Source organism: Carcharodon carcharias, chromosome 14, assembly GCF_017639515.1.
Source record: "Carcharodon carcharias isolate sCarCar2 chromosome 14, sCarCar2.pri, whole genome shotgun sequence".
Classification (NCBI taxonomy): Eukaryota; Metazoa; Chordata; class Chondrichthyes; order Lamniformes; family Lamnidae; genus Carcharodon; species Carcharodon carcharias.
In genome coordinates, this window is record NC_054480.1 from 70,804,307 (window position 1) to 70,826,156 (window position 21,850).

At 42.1% G+C, this 21,850-nt stretch overlaps 1 protein-coding gene across 1 annotated transcript; it reads right to left on the minus strand.

The window, feature by feature from the left end:
* Window positions 1-7,514: 7,514 nt before the first annotated feature.
* Window positions 7,515-18,913, minus strand: snrpb (small nuclear ribonucleoprotein polypeptides B and B1). Its single transcript, XM_041203746.1, has 7 exons — window positions 18,788-18,913; window positions 16,756-16,907; window positions 15,446-15,557; window positions 14,100-14,252; window positions 12,638-12,767; window positions 11,324-11,446; window positions 7,515-7,795 (listed from the first exon to the last, which is right to left on the minus strand). Exons 1-7 carry the CDS (start codon window positions 18,788-18,790, stop codon window positions 7,758-7,760), a joined length of 711 nt encoding a protein of 236 aa, XP_041059680.1. The 5' UTR covers window positions 18,791-18,913; the 3' UTR covers window positions 7,515-7,757.
* Between the last annotated feature and the right edge of the window lie 2,937 nt (window positions 18,914-21,850).

Below are 21,850 nucleotides of genomic sequence, written 5' to 3' on the forward strand. Positions count from 1 at the left end.
CCTGCATTTATATTACATGTTTTTAGCTCAGCATAACATTCCAAAGGTGCTTCACACGAGTGTTATCAAAATTTGACACTGAGCCACATAACGAGATGTAAAAGGAGAGATGGAAAAGTTTAGGAAAGGAATTCCCAAGCTTAGGGTCGAGATGAGCACGACCATCAATGGAGGAGCGATGAAAGTTGGGGATGCTTGAGGCCAGAACTGGAGGAACAAATGCCAGAGACTTTAGAATTAGGAAGAATTAAGGCCATGAGTGATTTGATCACAAAGGTGAGAATTTTAAGATCAAAGCTTTACCAGAGTGAGCGCCAACATAGGTCAGTATGCACAGGGGTGTAGTGGACTTGGTGAATGTTCAGCAGTGTTTGGATGAGCTAAAGATTATGGATGGTGAGGCCAGCCAAGCCAGCACTGGAAAAGTTGACCTTGGAGGGAACAAAAGCAGGAATGAGGGTTTCAGCAGCAGATGGACTGAGGCAGGGATGGAAACAGGTAACAGGAGGTGTTAATCTATGTGATGGAAAGGATATGAGGTCAGAAGCTCAACTCGGTCAAATAGGACACCTGAGTTTGCGAACTGTCTGGTTCAGATTCAGACATTTGCCACTGAAGGAGATGGAATTAATGGGTTATGTATAGTTTTCAGATGAGGTGGAGTTAGGATGATTACCAAAGCATGCCAGATAGATGTACAGTGTTCCAATTAGTTGAGATGACTGCTTTTTAGGAGGGTTCCTGTGACATCAACTTGAATTATAAGTAATAGAAGCCCATAAACACTGAAGACAACTATTGATTGCTAAATGTAAAAGTGGTTGAAAATCTCCAGTGAGCTACCAATATCAAACCAGCAAACAAGCTCAGGAGCAAAACAGTGAAATGCTTCTCCAAGAGACCCTGGCCCTATAAAGCTTCAGGAGCAGCAGAGAGATTGAATCCTTTCTGATAAAAGAAGGGAAAGCTAAGAGATCGTCAAACTTCAGGCTTTTCATATTTGAAGGCAGCACAAGCAGAAGTAACTTTAAAGCAATTTTGTCCAATAGAAACTGACTAGATTCAAGTGTGGCTATACCATTTTAGCCACATGCATTAATTTTATTCAGAAGTTCCCATCATACAAAACAGGTAATATTTACCTAAACATCTACAACCATTCAGTGGGAAACTTTTCAGCCTTTCTCTTTCACCAAATCATAATTCTGGCATGAATTTATCAGTCACAGCATAATTAGGTGCAACATCTAGGTTTTTTATCCAGCAGTTCAGAGCAGTACTTTGACTTCATCAGAATGATTTATGAGATTGTTTACTTGTATAACAAGATTGCACTAGATTGCTTCATGCTCTCGTCTAGACCTGGAAAATTTTTATTAATTTTGCTTCCAATTTCCACCCCTCCATCATTTTCACATGGTCCATCTCTGACACTTCCCTTCCTTGACACTTCTGTCTCAATTTCTGGTGATAGACTGTCCACCAATATTCATTACAAGCCTACCGACTCCCACAGCTACCTCGACTACAGCTCCTCACACCCCGCTTCCTGTAATGACACCATTCCATTCTCTCAGTTCCTTCGCCTCCGTTGCATCTGTTCTGATGATGCCACTTTCAAAAACAGTTCCTCTGACATGTCTTCCTTCTTCCTTAACCGAGGTTTTCCACCCACAGTGGTTGACAGGGCCCTCAACAGTGTCCGGCCCATTTCCCGCGCATCCGCCCTCACACCTTCCTCTCCCTCCCAGAACCATGATAGGGTCCCCCTTGTCCTCATTTATCACCCTGCCAGCCTCCGCATTCAAAGGATCATCCTCTGTCATTTCTGCCAACTCCAGCATGATGCCACCACCAAACACATCTTCCCTTCACCCACCCCCCAAGCCCCCGCTGGTGTAATTCCGCAGGGATCATTCCCTCCAGGATACCCTAGTCCACTCCTCCATCACCCCCTACACCTCAACCCCCTCCCACAGCACCTTCCAATGCAACTGCAGAAGGTGCAACACCTGGCCCTTTACTCCCCCCCTCCTCACCGTCCAAGGGTCTAAACACTCCTTTCAAGTGAGGCAGCATTTCACTTGCACTTCCCTCAATTTAGTCTACTGCATTTGCTGCTCCCAATGCAGTTTCCTCTACATTGGAGAGACCAAATGCAGACTGGGTGACCGCTTTGTGGAACACCTTTGGAGGTGAAATATAAGCTGGTTTAAGGGGGGGTGGGACAGGTAGAGCTGGACAGAGGGCCAGTGATAGGTGGAGATTGCCAAAAGATGTCATAGACAAAAGGACAAAGAGGTGTTGACGTTAGTGATATTAGCTAAGGAATGTGTTAATAGGTGACATTAAAGGTAGAAAGCAGGACGAGCAAGGTACAGATAGCCTTACTGGGGGTAGGGTGGGGGGAAGGGATCGAAATAGGCTAAAAGGTAGAGATAAAACAATGGATGGAAATACATTTAAAAATAATGGAAATAGGTGGGAAAAGAAAAATCTATATAAATTATTGGAAAAAGGGGGGGTCGGAAAGGGGGTGGGGATGGAGGAGAGAGTTCATGATCTAAAATTGTTGAATTCAATATTCAGTCCGGAAGGCCGTAAAGTGCCTAGTCGGAAGATGAGGTGCTGTTCCTCCAGTTTGTGTTGAGCTTCACTGGAACAATGCAGCAAGCCAAGGACGGATTTGTGGGCATGAGAGCAGGGTGGTGTGCTGAAATGGCAAGCGACAGGGAGGTCTGGGTCATGCTTGCGGACAGATGAAAGGTGTTCTGCAAAGCGGTCACCCAGTCTGCGTTTGGTCTCTCCAATGTAGAGGAAACTACATTGGGAGCAGCGAATGCAGTAGACTAAATTGAGGGAAGTGCAAGTGAAATACTGCTTCACTTGAAAGGATTGTTTGGGCCCTTGGACGGTGAGGAGAGAGGAAGTAAAGGGGCAGGTGTTGCACCTTTTGCGGTTGCATGGGAAGGTGCCGTGGGAGGGGGTGGAGGAGTGGACCAGGGTATCCCAGAGGGAACGATGCCTGCGGAATCCCACCCCCCCCTTAAACCAACTTATATTTCACCTCTTTTCTATTTTTCCTTAGTTCTGTTGAAGAGTCATACGGACTCGAAACGTTAACTGTGTTCCTCTCCGCAGATGCCGTCAAACTTGTTGAGTTTTTCCAGGTATTTTTGTTTTTGATTTCCAGCATCCACGGTGTTTTTGCTTTTATATTTGCACAAGACCCTTCCCCACTCTCCATCCAGAACACCGTTGGGGCAGCTGCTTGCCGTAACATGACTGTTGGAGCTGCTTGTTATTGGTGTAGTTGCTTTCCTGCACCCTGGGGAAATCAGTCCGATTGATGGAGCTGACAGTGATGTGTCCTCCCCTCACCACACAATGTTGATGATGTTCACTTGGTTTTCCTATCCATGCCACACACCATTTCAGCAGTTAGTCAATAAACATTAAACGAGTGCATATAAGTGAGCAAATGCAAGGATTTTTGAGAAGGGTTATAGTATTTGTCAGTAAATGAACAGTCATGCATTAGGAAAATGGGCAAATAGATCAAACCTCAAGAATAACATAAGAGGCTGGAGATTAGTAAATCAGGGGCATATTTGGTGTGGGTAGCTAATAAAATGCAGATATTGGGAAAATATGGTCACAAAGCAATCCATGAAATTACTCTAACATTCCAAGGAATTGTCCAATGGTGCAGAATGTGATTCTGGAGGAAGAAATGCCCAGAAAACTAGATGGAACAGCTTGGAAAAAGGAATTCAAGAACAATTGCAGACCATACAGGTTCGTGAGCCTGTTCTACCATTCAATGAGATTGCAACAACTCCATCCACCCACCTTGCCCCTAAATCCTTTAAAATTCTTGTCCAGCAATACTCAATCTCAGATTTAAAATGATCAATTGACCTCACACCTACTGCTTTTTGTGGGAGAGAGGTCCAGACTTGCACACTCTTTGCGCTGAAGAAATATTTCCTAATTTCTCTCCTGAAAGGACTAGCTCTGATTTTAAAGTTATGTCTCCTTTTCCTATAACTCCCACTGGCAGAAAGAAATTCTATCCACTCTATTAAATTATTTTCAAAATCCTAAAAGCCTCAATCACCCTGAACAATATTCCATGGAATACAAGGCTAATTTATGCAATCTCTCATTTGGATTCCAACCCTTGGACCCCGGTAACATTTCAGTGAATCTGCACTGCACTCCTTTAAGGCCAATATATTCTAATGTACAGTGCCAAGGATTGTACACAGTATCCCATATATGACATAACCAGCACTTTGTGTAGCAAATCTTTCTTCACTTTACATCCTGGTCCTCTAGATATAAAAGCTAACATTTTATTAACTCTTCTGAATTTTTTTATACCTACCATATTTCAGTGATCTGTCTAGATGGACCCCTAAATCTCTTTGGACCTCCACAGCTCCAAGCTTTTCATCATTTGAATTCCATTTGGATCCATCTTTTGTCAAAAATATTTGTCCTCACTCTTGCCCGCATTGAAATCCATCTGCCAGTTTCACCCACTCTCTTTACCAGTGTCTCTTTATATATACTCCTGTCTATAATGATTATACCGCCAATCAGCAAGTTTGACTATATGGCTATTTTGTGATCTAAGTCGTTAACAAATACAGAGTAGTTTCAGCCCCAGCATAGATTCTTGTGGAACACCACAAGTCAAACTTCCTTCCAATTTAAGTACATGCAAGGTACCTATTAAACCATTCTGTCTTCCACTGCGCCGAACCAATTTCCTAACTAGGTCAATATTTTCCTTCAATTCCATGAGTTTTAATTTGAGCTAACACTCTCTTAGGATTCATATAAGCTTCATCATTGACCATGGCTGTTTTATTTGGCAAGTAGAGCTCTTTTTCCTTTAGTGGCCCTCTATTAGGTCAAATTCTTTTTTGAATATCTGTTACTGTACATAGGTAGTTTTACCAACTAACAATTTTGACCAGTTCGCTGTCAATCTGTTTCTTTTTGTTAAAATTAGCCATACAAAATTGAGAATCTGAGTATCTGTTAAATTTCTCTGTTTCAAACCCAACGTTGAAGCTTGACAATTCCATTACTGTTAGATCACTAATGCTGGCTCATCATGAAACCTAGTACAGCAATGTCCACTTGTCGGTTCTGGAACAGTTTCACTCAAGAAATTCATCTTTCTGACTTAAGATACTCAGCTGTTCACAATCTATATGAAAATTAGTCTCCCATTGAAACAACTTAACTTTTGCTCTCTAATCTCTGAATACATTGTCACTTCATTCCTGCTATCTAGCCTGTAAACAACTGCCATTCAAGTCCTCTCTCCCCTCAATACTAACTAGTCTCAGCTGGTAGTTTTACATTGTTCACCTATACATCCACTCTAATATTTTAATATATTTGATGACTATTTTACAGTTTATCTATTCTAATCTTTTCTAAAGACTTAAACTTGAATATTTTAATTCCTAATTATGACCATCTTACATCATGTCTCTGTGATTGCCACCACCTCATACCCTCTAAGCTGCATTAAGCCTCTAATTCAACCTATTGTTATTTTTGAGTTTAAAACTCCAATTGGGCAAGAGACCCTAACCAAGTCTTTCCCAAGCTTTTTCCTGATGTGACTCCATTGTAATGCCAGACTTGTGTGATCCGAGTGAAAATTTGAGGGGGGGGGAGGAGGAGTGGAGGGCTATGAAAGCTATTAGGGGGATATGGTGGTAGAGAGCTTCAGTTAGTGAACATAGGGCAGGGGGGCTGGGAGAACAGACTTGATTGTTGGTGGAATTGATTAAATGGCAGGGTTTCAACAAAACATTTTTGCAGCAGCTATCAAGCCTCAAGAGAGCAATTCGTTAGGTCACACCCATCAATAGAAAAAATGCTGAGGATTTAAAGGGCCCCCACATATGTCAGAAATCAGTCTGAGCTCCATGGCAGCCATTACTGCTCGGAGGTTACAACCCCAAAATCTTGAATCTCATGACCCCACTGGGGGTCATGACCTAATTTGGAAAGCCCTGCCCTAACCCATCCTTCTGCTGTCTTTTTCACATCCTTTAACTTATTCCATTCTTTTATTTGTCACTCCATCTTGAACTACTCTTTTGATATTCCCTTCACCTGGAGTGTCTACATCAGTTTTGTGACCCGAATTCTGCTCTTATCCTTTCTTTAAAAAGCAACTTTGATCATTTTTACCATTGTTTCTGAGCCAAACTCTCTTTCTCTCTCTCTCTCTTATAAATTTAAAGACCTTAAAATGTGTTATTTGCAGGTCTCAGACTGGTTATGGGGGATTCCTTCCTCCGGAAAGTAAAAACCGGGATCATTAAGCCTACAAGATCGCAATCTGGTTTCAGAATTTCGATTCAAATTGATCAAAATACCAAATTAGGAGGTAGTAAAATCAAGAGATAGCTCAGGAATTAAATTCATGGTTTAAATTTGAATGAGTAGATCAACAGAAAGAAATATCTGCATTTATATAGCACTTTTCATGACCACCAAAGTGCTTTACAGGCAATTTCATGTGCAGTTACTTTTGCAATGCAATAAATATGACAGCCAAAATGCACACAGCAAACTCCCACATACAGCGATGTGATAATGACCAGAAAATCTTTGTGAAGTTGATTGATGAATAAATGTTAGCAAAGACACCAAGGATAACTTCCCTGCTCTTCTTTGAAATAGTGCCAAAGAATCTTTTACACTTTTATCTGGTGAATCTTTTATCCACCAGAGTAGGCAGATGTATCAGTCTTGTCTGTTTTGTGTTCAAGAGCTGGATTATGACTTGAAGCCAGAACCTTGTGACACAGATGAGCACTACCAACTGAGTCACAGCTGACACACACAGTAAATTAAATTTAACAAAGTATTGCACATAAGGAATAAATTAGGGCCACACAGAGTGGAATTTTACACCAACTGGATTTTACAGTCCCACCGATGTAAATGGACTTTTGAGCGGCTTGCCGCATTTTACAGTCCCACCCCTGCCGTGATGGGGTCATAAAATTCCACCCGTGCTCTTGTGAATGGTGTTGAACTAAGGATGATGGTAAAACAGACCTAGATGTATTTGCAGACTCTACTGACATGATGGCCAAATAGCTTTCCAGGTGCTGCAAACTTTTACTGATCAAACGTCCTTTCACAATGAATGTTGTGGGAAGAGGCCAGAAGACTGCTTTTGAGACAGATAAAGTTTAAAAAGGTACTAGAGTAAAGCTTTTTTTTAAATAAAGGGAGTATGGTAAAAATCAGTAGAGCCTGAAAGTCTCCAAAATAGTGATAAGACTGACGGGCCAATATGATTGAGAACATTCATTGAGATTTACCAGACCACTGAAACTACTTATTCAAAAAAAAAACTTTGCTTCAGAAATTACAAATGTCACTGTTGGTGCAGATACAAACAGTAACTCACAGAATTATCCAAGTGTCCAGTATGAACTAACTTTGAAGCACCATTACACCAAACCTTTCATTTTACCAAAACGTTTTAATAAAAATGTCAAATATTACAATAAAAAGCAACACAAATCTCATCAGTTCTGTGGTAATGTCAATCGAATCATCAAAGTCCCAGAAATTTCAGTGATTGCATTGCAACCACCATTATGGATGCCAAGATTTGGAAAGTCGCTGCTCAGGACACCACCCCATCACAGCAGTCAAACATTCCCATGTGGTCGATCAGCCCGAACATCTTGTTAGTTTTATTTTCATGGCCTTGGTGGTCGCATGCCAGGTGGAGGAGGACCTGAAAGGGAAACTACACATTTAGATATGCCTGGAGACTTTGTTGTGGCGCAATCCTAAACACAAGGCCATCCAAAGTTCTGTTGCTGGTGTCCCAGCTTACTCCATGAATCTCAAAAGGCTCGTTTGCAGGTACAGTAAGTAATGAGGAAATCTAATAGAATGTTATCGTTTAGTGCGAGAGGAATTGAATACAAAAGTAGGGAGGTTATGCCTCAATTATACATGATATTGGTGAGGCCACATCTGGAGTACAATATTGGTCTCCTTATTCAAGGATGGATGTAAACGCATTGGAAGCAGTTCAAAGAAAGATAATTAGACTAATACCTGGAATGGGCAGGTTGTCTTATGAGGAAAGGCTGGATAGGCCAGATTTGTATCCACTGGAGTTTAGAAGAGTAAGAGACAACTTGATTGTAACATATAAAATTCTGAGGGGTCTTGACAGGGTGGATATGGAAAGGATGTTTCCTCTTGTGGGAGAATCTAGAACTAGGGTCACTGTTTAAAAATAAGGGGTCACCCATTTAAGACAGAGATGAGGAGAATATTTTCCTCTCAGAGGGCAGAGTGTCTTTGGAACTCCCTTTCTCAAAAGGCGGTGGAAGCAGAGCTAGATAGATTCTTGATAAGCAAAGGTTATTGGGGTTAGGTGGAAACGTGGTGTTGAGGTTACATTCAGATCAGCCATGATCTTATTGAATGACGGAGCAGGCTCGAGGGGCCAAGTGGTCTACTCCTGCTCCTAATTCATATGCTCGTATGTTAGTCCTGTTCACCCATACCCCTGCACTTGCTCACTTATACTGGCTCCTGGTTATGCAATGGTTAATTTTAAAATTCTCATCCTTATCTTCACATCCTTCCAAGATTTTGGTCAACTGCCCCTTTATGTGGCTTGGTGACAAATTTTGCTCTATAATGTTCCCGTGAAAGACCATAAAGGTGCTATAGAGAGATGGGGAAAAGGTGGGAAACTGGGTCTGCTAAAGAAAATTGCAGACATGAACACTTACAAAACTTGCAGCTTTAGACTTGTAGCAGCAGCATTCCAGCTCCATAAATTGCAATCTTCTACTCATAGATTGAGGGTTAGGTGTAATGAGTGGGACAGAAAGATACCTTTTTTTTTATTTATTCACGGGATGTGGGTGTCACTGGCTGGGCCCGCATTTACTGCCCATCCCTAATTGCCCTTGAGGTGGTGGTGGTGAGCTGCCTTTTTGAACCACTGCAGTCCATGTGGTGTAGGTACACCCAAAGTGCTGTTAGGAAGGGAGTTCCAGAATTTTGGCCCAGCGACAGTGGAAGAATGGTTATATATTTCCAAGTCAGGATGGTGAATGACTTGGAAGGAAACTTCCAGGTGGCGGTGTTCCCAGGTGTCTGCTGCCCTTGTACTTCTAGATGGTTGTACTTATGGTTTGGAAGGTGCTGTGTAAGGAGCCTTGGTAAGTTTCTGCAGTGCATCTTGAAGATGGTACACACTGCTGCTACTGTGCGTCGGTGGTGGAGGGAATGAATGTTTATGGATGTGGTGCCAATCAAGTGGGCTGCTTTGTCCTGGATGGTGTCAAGCTTCTTGAGTGTTGTTGGAGCAGCACTCATCCAGGCAAGTGGGGAGTACTCCATCACACTCCTGACTTGTGCTTTGTAGATGGTGGACAGGCTTTGGGAGTCAGGAGGGGAGTTACTCCTCGCATGATTCCTCGCTTCTGACCTGCTCTTATAGCCACAGTTTCTGGTCAATGGTAACCCCCAGGATATTGATAATGGCGGATTCCGTGATGATAATGCCATTGGACCTCAAGGTGCGATGGTTAGATTCTCCCTCGTTGGAGACAGTCATTGCCTGACACTTGTGTGGCACGAATGTTACTTGCTACTTGTCAGCCCAAGCCTGCTTTTGTCCAGGTCTTGCTGCATTTGGACATGGGCTGCTTCAGTATCTGAAGAGTCGTGAATGGTGCTGAACATTGTGCAATCATCAGCAAACATCCCCACTTCTGACCTTTATGATGGAAGGAAGGTCATTGTTGAAGCAGCTGAAGTTGGTTGAGTCGAGGACACTACCCTGAGGAACTCCTGCAGTGATGTCCTGGAACTGAGATGACTGACCTCCAACAACCACCTTCCTTTGTGCTAGGTATGTCTCCAACCAGCAGAGAGTTTTCCCCGATTTCCAATGACTCCAGTTTTGCTAGGACTCCTTGATGCCACGCTCGGTCAAGGGCAGTCACTCTCACCACAGCTCGGGAGTTCAGCTCTTTTGTCCATGTTTGAACCAAGGCTGTAATGAGGTCAGGAGCTGGGTGACCCTAGCAGAACCCATACTGGGCATCATACCCTGCTGCTGCAATTAAGATCATTCACAGCTGGCAAATCTTAGAAGAGTACATCAAATCCAAAGACAGTCCATTCAGCCCAATGAGTCTCCTTGTATCCATCTTCATCTAACCTTATCAGCATACCTTCTGTTCTTTTCTCCCTTGTGCATGTATCTAACTCATTTTAAAATGCATCTATACTACTTGTCTCAATAAGATAAAATGTTCCACATTTACATCACTCTTCGGGTAAAGACGACCCCCCTGGATATCTGTTGCATTTATAGTGACCATCTCATATTTATGACCTCTAGTTTTTATCTTCCCCACACTGAGCCTTTCAAACCCTTTCATTATCCTAAAAACTGATCAGGTCAGCCTCATGGTTTTCTCATTTCTAGAGAGTTCCAGTCTGTTTTTCCTGATAGTTCTGGAACAATCCATTTGAAACTTTTTTTGCACTTTCTCCGATGTGCACCACTGCAGGCTCTAAGTGTGGTCTAACCAAGGTTCTAGATTAGCTTAACACTACTTCCCTCTTTTCAATGTTATCCCTCTAGAAATGAATCTCAGTATTTGATTTGCTTCTTTTTAACCACCTTATTAATCTGTGTCATTACTTTTAGTGATTTGAGTATCTGTAACTCTCACATTGCTCCCTTTCAGAATACTTTCATTTTCAGCTGCATCTATTACTCACACGTGTTACTCCACTGGGGAAGAATTTCAGCCAATAGTACAGTTCAGTAGTGATGGAGCATCTAGCAAAAAAATACTGGCGTGGGAGGGGGGCCTCTGTTTTTGACACAATTGGGTGGGGAATAAATACTGGCTCGCCCATGTTGCACTAAGTAATTATAAGATATAGTTTATACAGCTGATTTCAATGATAGTTAACAATGCAATATGGAAATGGAGGCAAGCCTGAAGAGATTGGAATGACAGGCTCCTACCTGAACCAGATGGGTCATTTAATGATAATCTGGCAGCTTTCACTATCACTTTCTAGTGTTAGCCCCCACTTCACAGCTTTTGACCTCAATTTCACCATGCGTTACACATCACCCTTAACCTGACAGGTGCTAGGGCAAGAGTATGACCACCAGACTACTGCAAGATTAAATTTGTACATATTACAACGTTGAATAAACTGGCATTCCAAATGTAATCCAACATCCATTCAGTGCTTACTCACTCACCTCGCATTCCTGGTGGTGGGGGTCGCATTCCTGGTGGCATTCCCATTGGTGCTCCTCGACCAGGCGGCATTCCCATTGGTGGACCCATAGGTGGCCTCATACCAGGGGGAGGACCCATCATACCTACAAACCCATTAAAACTATGTTCAATGTCATAGCAAACAAATACAAACTGTGATTTGAGCTAGAAACCATCAACCACTCCCCTCTTTCCTGAAGTTCACTTTGTTGCTGCTGAGGGACAATCACAGAGCACAGTCGGCTGCAACGCACAAGTGAATCACAGATTCAGCAATCGTGGAGGCACCAGAGCCCAATCGTGTCTGATGGTGCACCTCCAACAGCAACCCACAAATCAGGCTCTTGAGACCAATCATGCTCTTCTGTTCTTCAAGCAAAGATTAGCTAACTCAACACAGGGTTGGGGGGTCAAACCATAGACCTCTCTCTACTCTCCAAGAGCCAGGTGGGTTGGGAGTGGGGGAAAAGGAACTCTGAATATTTAACTCCTAATGTCCCACATGTGGCAAAGTCTGCAGATCAGGCATTGGACTCATCAGCCATCTTAGTGCCCACAGAACCAGAGTGGAAGCAATTCATCCTTGATCCAGAGGGACTGCCGAAGAACATTTAACTCCTAATAATGCAGCTTCTTATAATGCAAGATTAAAGTTTCACTTTTCACAAGTGTCCACCACAGAGACACAATCGTGAACTAATCATGCACAATAAACTGGAAAGTTATAAACACTAGTGTTTCAGAAGTTAACAATCCTTCAGTATCACTGCAGGTTTACTGCTTCAAAACCTTTAATTTGCCTCAACATATAAACTGCTACTCAGCTAATTCTGACACTATACACGCTGGACTCTGGATTTCCTTTAGCTGTCTATAGCAAGAGCTCCCTGGCTGCTTGATTTTATCTCCTGCTGCATCAAAGGGCAGGGAGAAAAAGGGAGTAATCATAAATAATGGAATAGAAAAGGAACACTTGATTATTGGACCAGAGTGTAGATTGACTGTATACAACGACTACTGTACTATTGCTGTTTGTGGGCATTTGCTGAACACAAATTAGCTGCTGCATTTCCTACATTACAATACTTCACCAGCAATAAAGCATTTTGAGATGTCCTGTGGCGGTGAAAGGTGCTATATAAACGCAAGTGTTTTCTTTGTTACTGAACAGATAACTTCCGTGTATACCGATCACTAGTAGCCCCGCTGTACTCCCTTTTTCTCCCTGCCCTTTGATACAAGATCAATGTCCACCACTGCAATCTCACATTATTGATGTTACATTAAATTCTCACCTGGTGGCGGAGCTCCTCGTCCCATTGGTGGTGGGCCTCCACGGCCTGGTGGATATTGTTGAGGTGCTGCCGCAATACTGGATGTGACTGCAGCTGCTGCAACAGTTCCACGTGCCTGAGGTGTCATCACCTGTTTACATCAACATAAACAACAATAATTACATGGACTCTTGACTGAAGTAAACACAATAACATGGCAAATTTGCTGTATTTGGGTCTTATTGTGTCACCATCTCTGTAACACACAACCATCTTGTAGCTGCGAATATCTAACTATAGATGAACTCTCATAAGCTCCAATCCCTTGTATCTGCAACTATAAGGTCACCAATGAGGGACAGCTGCTTGGTCCCAATAAATACGCCCTTCAAGCTGTGGTGATGCACAATTGTGCAGCAATTGGGAATGTGACAGGCAGACAGCAAACAGGTCATGCACAAGCAACAGTTTCCCTTTAAGTCTAGGACCACATGGTACAGCAAGCCAGCTGCACCCAAACAGAAGTTAGGGGCATCATTGGTCCCAACTTCCTATGAAAAATATCATGGAAGATTTGTGAGGAAATTCTACAAAAGGTGCTGTCAGTCCAATTCACTAAGTTACTGTTGTTTAGACACTTTTTAAATTCATTCATGGGATGTGGATGTCGCTGGCTAGGCCAGCATTTATTGCCCGTCCCCAATTTACATTTGCAGTAAATGTGGAAAAACTTTTCCAGCAAAGTGTACTAGGCAGTGGTGTTAGGTAATTAATAGATAAAATTATGTATATATTCACTATTTAAGGGTATAAGTCCAGCTCATAACCTGGCTCATTTATGCTTGCTAGAAGTGACATACATTCACATGCAGGGATCTGTTCTCTGCAAACAAAAGGCATATGTTCAAGCCACGTGAATTTTTTGAATTTCCCAGTATCTCAGGGAGCCTATATTTCCCCATGGCTTTCTACTTGGCAGCATCTTGGCCAATCAGACTCCCTTTGCCAACCAATCAGCACCCTTTTCTCAGAGTATAAATTGTTGTGATTGTTTGAAATTTGGCATTCTTGCATTTGTCCTGATGAGTGCAAGACAAAAGCTTTGGCAACATGTCTCTTTTTTCCAGCAACATTTATGGGTATACTACTAAAGAGTACTCATCCTCCCTTTATGTACGCAGAGTTATTTACACAAACAAATAAGTGTTAATTCAACCCAAATGATTTGCCATCAAAATGAATCTGGGCAGGTAAGGTCCTGCACACATCATGAGTGATTCAAGTCCTTTTATGCAGGAGATACAAACATTTTAAAGTAAGCAGTTTTCAGTAATGCACATTGCAACTTGTTATCAGTCCAGTTGAGCAGAATTAAAGTATTGCAGCACAGGAATGAGAGTGAGAGTGTGAGAGAGAGTGAGAGTGAGAGTGAGAGTGAGAGTGAGAGTGAGAGTGAGAGTGAGAGAGACAAAAAGATTTTCACCTGCTGAGATGGTCCTCCCACTCCTCGCACAGGACCCGATAATCCAGCTGGGGCCTGTGGCATTGGTGCTCCAGCAGGAACACCACGACCCGCTGCCCGGCCAATACCAGGACCTCCAGCTGCGCCAGCAAGAGGCACACGAGCAATTCCAGTCTGCAATTAGAAAGGCAGAGCAAGTGAGTCAAGAAATCTACACAGCAAGTAAAGAACCAAAATCCAAATCTAAGCAACAAATTGCGGAATGACAGAAAGAATGTTACCTAGTTTCTTTCCCACCAGGTCTCCCTAGGTCACACGCTCTGGCCAAAAGGCTGGATGAATAACATTCTCACATAAGCTCCAAATATTGTCTCCCAATCTGATCCCATGCACTGGCGTCCACCTCAATCAACCAGTGCTTTCTCCCTGGTACTGAACTCCATAATAAACTTCCCCAGTGCACTTCTAAAGCAATGCTTACACTATCTTGCTCTCTGATCCACTGGCGGCCAAGACAGAGTCAGTGAAATTCTTTAATCTCACCAACAATGGAGACTTTATAGTTTTTTTCCCCCATCATCTTGGACTCAAGTAAACAGATATGTATCAAGGTACCACATTAATTTGCTAGTTCAGATGCAAATAACCAGATCAGAGTTTTAACATTTATTTTAAATGGAGCTCCCAAAAATCGACATCCATCATTTCCTGTTAGTAACATCTTCTCATATTAGTAACTCTTGAGGGAAAAGGTCTCAGATTTGAAGTTGCAAACAAGATAGAAATGTCAACCACAAGCCAACTATTGCAAACCAACAGATTACTGAAACACTGTTAGATCATGGGTCAAACTTTATTTAGCTCATGTTTAATAACCTCAGCACTGTCTAGCTATAAATTTGAAGTCTCATATCATTGTAACTAGCCAATGCAAGGTTGCAACCTGAGAAATTTACTGGAACTCATCACATTTTAGTTATCGTTCAAGTACTGAGCAGCTGGCACATTTCAAAGTGGAATGTAGCTATATTTGGAATCACAGCCATTTAGGCCATGATTTGGCCAAAATTATCTGTGCCAGTAATTAATACAGCAAACACACTCTACCGCTCTCTCCCCAGTCTTTTATTTTTCTTGGTTTCAAATATTTTACAAATAAGCGCAACGTTCTCTGCCCCAACCACTTCAATCATTCCATTCTCCTCGTCATTGAATTTGATACTATGCTGTAGTACACTAAGAAAAAAAAAGAAAACCAATTTGGTATCTGGGGCAATTAAACAGTTCCTTTAAAAAATGATAACTTTTATTGATTTCATGTCAGAATCATCCATCTCCCAGAGTTTCAGCTAAATCCAGATACTCACGTCTTTGGGAGGAGGTCCTTCCACAGTCATGGAAACCAAGGTTTCACCTCGAAGCAAGACCAGTCCAAGAACACGTTTTTCCTCCCGCTCGGGCTGCTTGGAGTTTTTTGGTCTTGTGCAAGAACACAAAAGAATAAGTTTTCATAACCAGCTACTGACCTCAGTACGTCACCCAAGTTTATCAAAGCTATACTTTCAATGATATTACTTCTCACTGATCAGAATACTGACCATCCAGCTCTGTAAGGATATGCAAGAATGAGAGCGCCCTTGAAATGCTGACATATTGGGTTTACAGGGAGAAAAGCTGTTCTTGTTATAGCAAACATCCTCCACTCTGGAATCTACTACCTAACTGGGGTATGGCTACATGTTGCCTGGTACCCACCCAAGTAGTGCCCATTCTTCATTTAGTTTAGAAAGTGATTGCAGGCAAGTTAAGCAACTTTGAAGGCCATCAGAGCTGTGCAGTTAAGTAGTGATTAAACACCGATGCTGTCAATGGCCTAGTAAATGGGAAAGGACTCTGCAATCCTCATTCTATGTTGTCACAAAGTAACAAAATGGGAAATTAAGAGTAATAAAAATTGGTATGAGGCTTTTCCTTTAATGTTCAAGTAACTTATTTATGAAACACACCGCTCTGGGTACTAACAAGTCATGCACAGGTATATAATTCAGACAACTGGGTTGCAATGGAGATTACGGGTCAACAGACACCCTTAAAGGCACCAGAAATTTCAGAATGTTCTACAGGACAGATGGACACACCTCAATGTCTTTAAGTGCGGAGTAACATTAAATGGCACTAGGATACATCTCTTCCGCTGGCAAACTTTGAACCAAATCACTTCAATGCATAATTCTGCATCAGTTTATTATAAAGGGTAATTCTGAATTGGTGAATACAACAACAAAAGGGGAAGGAAACAAATTTCTAGCAAGAAAGAATAATTCATTTCTGGCAAGTGGTTGGTTCTGGAAGGTATATATTGGGCAGCTTATAATGAGGGATAATCAGTTTTCTCAAAAGAAAATGGCAGAAATCAGACTGAATTCTGCACGGAGTTAGAGATAATGCATTCTTTTGTATTTTTTTTTAAAAACAAAACTGTCAAGATTGGCCCAGGGATTCAAGACTTCAGGCAAAACGTCAAGGCTCATTCAGCATGAAGAATGGCCATGCTATATAAAAATAAGGCTGTCTGACAGAACATACTTAGTGAAGCAGGTAGCACCATAATCGCAGGTACAGATTGGTGGTGAGTAAAAGTTCTAGGCATTTATATTGGAATTTATAGTGATCTTACTTGATCTTCCTGAATTCATCACAGTCACAGAGAATGAGGTTCATGTGCTTGTCGAAAGCCTTGAAGGTTCCAATGAAGATGCGCCCGTCCTGAAGAATGCATCTCATTCTGTAGTCGATATGCTGAAGCATCTTGCTGCTCTTACCCACCGTCTGAGACAGAAATAAAACTATTACTCCAAATGCTCACTGCTCCAACTGAACTTCAGGCCAGTCAATCTGGTTTTCAAGCACACTACCTACAATTTGAATTCTTGCTAGCGCGGTTTGGAAATTTAAACATATTTCCATATCTCAGGTTAAAAAAATGACAGAAAATAAAGACATCAGGTCAATGAGAGCCATTGAATACCCAAACCCAATCTTTCTACCCAGGAAGGTTTGTTGCCTTTAAACAAAAAGTACTTACCTTCTGTTTAAACTCTTACACTGCAGCATGCAGAGAGAAGGCTAACTACTCTCACCTCATGCTCAACAAACCAAGTTAATCCACTAAAGGTGCCATCTAAATGCACTGTCTCAGATGGTAGGTAAGAGTCTAAGCAGTTTGTATTTTCCCACATGTTGACAATACAATGCCCATGTTTGCTATAAGAAATATTTGTTGAATGTTTCATTGGGTGGTACAGTGAATCAACACACTGCCATTTTACTCGAGGTCAGCGTGATGTGCAACTTAAACAGCAGAATGAAAGGTTCCTCTATAAATACAAGGATCCAAAAATTAAATGAGTCAAATTACAGGTTTGGTTTTTGCCCACAACAGTTTCTATCTATATCAATACTAAATGTGTGCTGTGTAAGTCTGGAATTAGCATCCATCCCCACACTGGAGGAAAGAGCGAGACTTCCTTTTCCAAGTTGTGCCCTGACTGTGGACTTACTTTTCTCCAAAACAATGTTCAACATTCTGTGAAAGAATACAAGCTTAAAATGCAAACTGTCTTGCAATGTAGTAAATAACCAGAAAATTATGGAAATCAAATAGCTTTTGGTCAAAATATACGTGTTACTTGACAGTATTGCTTGCTACTCTCTAGTCCTGGGAACATGTTAGACGAGTGAGTTAATTTTGCTTTCTAGTGTTTTTTTTAAAAAGCATGCAAGGAAAAATATCACTCTGAATAATCACTCTCTCAGATGAGATATTAAACTAAGACCGGTCTACCCTCTGTAGTGGATGTAAAAGATCCCACAACACCATTTTGTAAGGGAGTCCTGGTCAGTATTTATCCCTCAATTAACATCACAAGAAATAGATAATTTGGTCATTATCACATTGCTGACGTTGGAACTTGCTGTCCAAACCGGCTGCTGCATTTGTTTGAACAGTGACTACACTTCAAAAAAATACTTCAATAGCTGTAAAGCACTTTGGGGTGTCCTGTGGTTTTGAAAGGCGCTATAGAAATACCTCTTCAACTCGTCAGCTACCAATGGGTTTCCCTGGCAAGACTCAGGACATTATCAGCAGGTTATCTACATCAGTGAAAGTCAATATAGGTGTAGAAAAGGGAAAGAAACTCCTGGAAAAGCACAAATCAATTAGACCCCGAAACAAACAGGTTAACGTTTCAAGTGAGATCCTTCATCTGGTGGATATTAGTCTTGAGAGGGGGAATTTCTACTCAGCTTCTCCTTTCTATACCTGATCTGTATTCATTGTTTTTCCCCTTATCTCAGTCTCAATATGTAGCCATTGTGAAACCGGTTATCTTAATGAATGAAGAACTCTAACAAACCCCAGCTGAACAGACCAGAGACACTGAACACTTTGCCGAGGCCGAGGTTAGTTAGGGTTTTGTGCTGGTTTTGAACCCCTCATGTGTTACACAGGGTGCCGAACACTACAAGTGATTGAGTGTGAAGCCACTCTCCCTCGCAGTGACTCCCGCCGCCCGACTACCAGGCCGCGCTCTGGGGTAACCGCTCGTTAGCGGCCCAACTGCCGGCCGCATTCGCCGGTTTTGCTGCGCAATATACAATCGGCATCACTCATCGGAGCCCCGTGCTCGAGTATCGAGCCTTCTTACCATGATTGCGGGCGGGATGGGCGCACAACCCGACGGATAGTAGAAAGAAAAAAAATTCCTGCGAACGGCCGCAGGTAAAAAATACTCGCGCGCGGCAACCTGGGAACACCGGAACCCTCCGGCGGATAAACTGCGCAGGCGCGGGGGGGGGGGGGGGGGGGGCGGGGGGGAACGCTGCCGGCCGCCGGCTTCTCCACGCCGAGTAGCCTGGGATACTGGCAGACCCGGCTCGGAGGACCGGAACCCAGAGTAAGAGGAATGAAAGACAATATGTGAAATGCATTGGGGAAGTCTTGAGGAAATGATATATATAAAGAATGGCTAACCGGTGGAATGGAGGAATCCCTTATGGGATCACTTCCCTGTTAGATTCGTTACTTTGAAGCAGTGCAACAACTAATAGCTTCCCCTGTGTGTGAGATCTTGATCTGGTCATCAGAGCTCTTAGTGAAAGGAAGAAAGTAAGTCTTGTTTTTATGACTGTCATGTCCTCTGGACTTACCAATGCACCTTACAACTAGTGAAGAACTTTTGAAGTGTAGACACTTGTTGCAGTTTAGGAAATATGGCAACCAATTTGCACATTGCATTAACTTTTTATGGGAGTATGATGATAAATTGTCAGTTGAGGTGTAAATGTTGACCTAGACACCAGGTGAACACTCCCCCTCATCTTCACCTAGTGCCATAGGTCTTTTGCATCCATGTGAGTGAGAAGATGGGCCTTAGTTTAATGTCTCATCCAAAAGAGAGGACCCCTGACAGCAGTGCACTGGAATGCCAGCCTAGAACATGTCTCCATCCCTTCAGTGCCTCTGGGTCAAATTCCTGGATTTCCCTAACCAACAGCAATGTGAATTTATCTTGAGCAGCAGTTCAAGGCAGCAGCTTACCACCGCCTTCTCAAGAATAACTAGGGTAGACAATAAATACTGGTCTTGCCAGTGACGTCCATGTTGTCTTGTTTCATATTTGTTTATTCTAATTTACAATATTCATTACTCATAACTGGCGATATTTAGAATTTATGGTTTATTTGAAATCAACTTCTATCATGGCCAATGGCGAATTGAGGTAAATTTTACAATCAATTCAAATAAAATACAAAAGTACAAAAAATGATGGAAAAAGCAACTTAAAACAATGTATTAAGTCAAATCAAATGAACTAGTACATTTAATTCTTAAACATGTAAATTTAACAGCATTGAAGATAGACACAGATGATGATGACCCTTCAATCTCACTGTTATGTTAACAAGGTTACCACACCGCGGCTGCCTGGAAAATGGCATCGAAGGTAGTTCCTGACAATAGTTGACACAGGATGACCTGACTCTTGTCCATGGCATCACCTTCGTATGGCACGAAACTCAACACTCCCAGACAGTAGCAAGGACATAGCTGGGCAGAGGAGTCCTGACATGGCACAAAATGCCAACCTGGCTGTGGCAGGAAGCCAATGAAGTAAATAATTGAGCCAATTTTGGGCAATTTTAAGAAGGAATTTAAGTTTTGTTGCTGCTGCATGGGATCTCCACTTTGTCTGCAGCTCACCAATTCACAGGAAGCTAGAGCACAGTGGGAGGTCAGAGGACCTTGAGATGCATAAGCAGCATTCGCTTCGAAGAACCAAATTGGCAAGCCTCAGGAAATCAGACTACGAAGGCCTGAAAATGTATGCGTTTCACCTGCAGATGGAGCCGCTGGATAATGTTGAGTATGTGGAATTGACTGCTTATCCCATCTTCAGTATAGCACAAAACAAAAACAAAAATACCAGGAAAAACTCAGCAGGTCTGGCAGCATCACCTCTCTTCTGTTTTTACTTAGTTCTGTTGAAGGGTCATTCGGACTCAAAACGTTAATTGGGTTCCTCTCTGCAGATGCTGCCAGACTCGCTGACTTTTTCCAGGTATTTTTGTTTTTGTTTTGGATTTCCAGCATCCGCAGTTTTTTGCTTTTATTTCAGTATAGCACCTCCATCTTGTGCTGTCCATTCCCGATCCACACAGATCAACATTATACAACCTTCATGGTGGGGCTTTCAGCCATTCTTCATTTAGAACATTCAGACAGGTCGTTAAAACAATTCCTACCCCTTTGACCAAGCTTTTGATCATCAGACATATTAGTTCCTTATGTGGCTCAGTGTCATGCTTTGTTTTATAAATCTCCTGTGAAGAGCATTTGGGCATTTTATTGGACATAAGTTGTTGTTGCTGCTGGGATTCAGTGTGTTCCTATAGAATCTGTTCACCTCAAGGTTAAATGTGACACCATGCATAACATATTGAATTTGCTATCTATGTTGCTTATACCTATTTTGGGCATCACCATTCTATGACATACAGTCAGGCTGGCAGCCACACACCTCTGCCACTAGATAAAGCTTCAGAGGGTGCATATCTCCATACCTCTGTGCTCTGGTGGAAAATTTCTCTCCATTTTCCATCCCTCCACCCTCTAAGGCATTGAATTCCCATCTGGTAGTCCCCCTGTACCCTTCCACAGTTTACTATTCTTTACTGGCATATTTTACTGGTAGAATGTGCAAGGCTATTTGATAGTTTGAACCATCACAAGTAAGCTCAATGCTGTGCACACTCAATTTTCAAACACTTGTTAAAGTGTCTTAAATGTACCTTGTCAAGTGGGTTCTTAACTTTTATCATAAACTGACAATGCCTGAGATAAGCACCAAGATCTTATACATAGCTGAATACTATTAAAGTCCTCAAATACAGTGGAGGTTAAATGTGTTACTTAATAAATATTTTCCCAGTCACCCTTTACTCATTAAACTTTTCCAGTGAGTAATTTCCTAGGTATTCTACTAGTTGAATCCCTACATCTTATTAAAGACTTTGCAACTCTGCACACTTGCTATTTGCACCACTTGACCATCTAGCGTCATCCTATCATTACACTTTTTGTGCTAGGTTTTTCTCACAATGAATTCTTTTGCCTAAATTTTCTTTCTCTATAAGCCTTACATAGTGTAGTTTTACCCTTCACCACTGCTGTCTCTGCAGCACTTCATCTGCAGATCCCAGTTACCCAG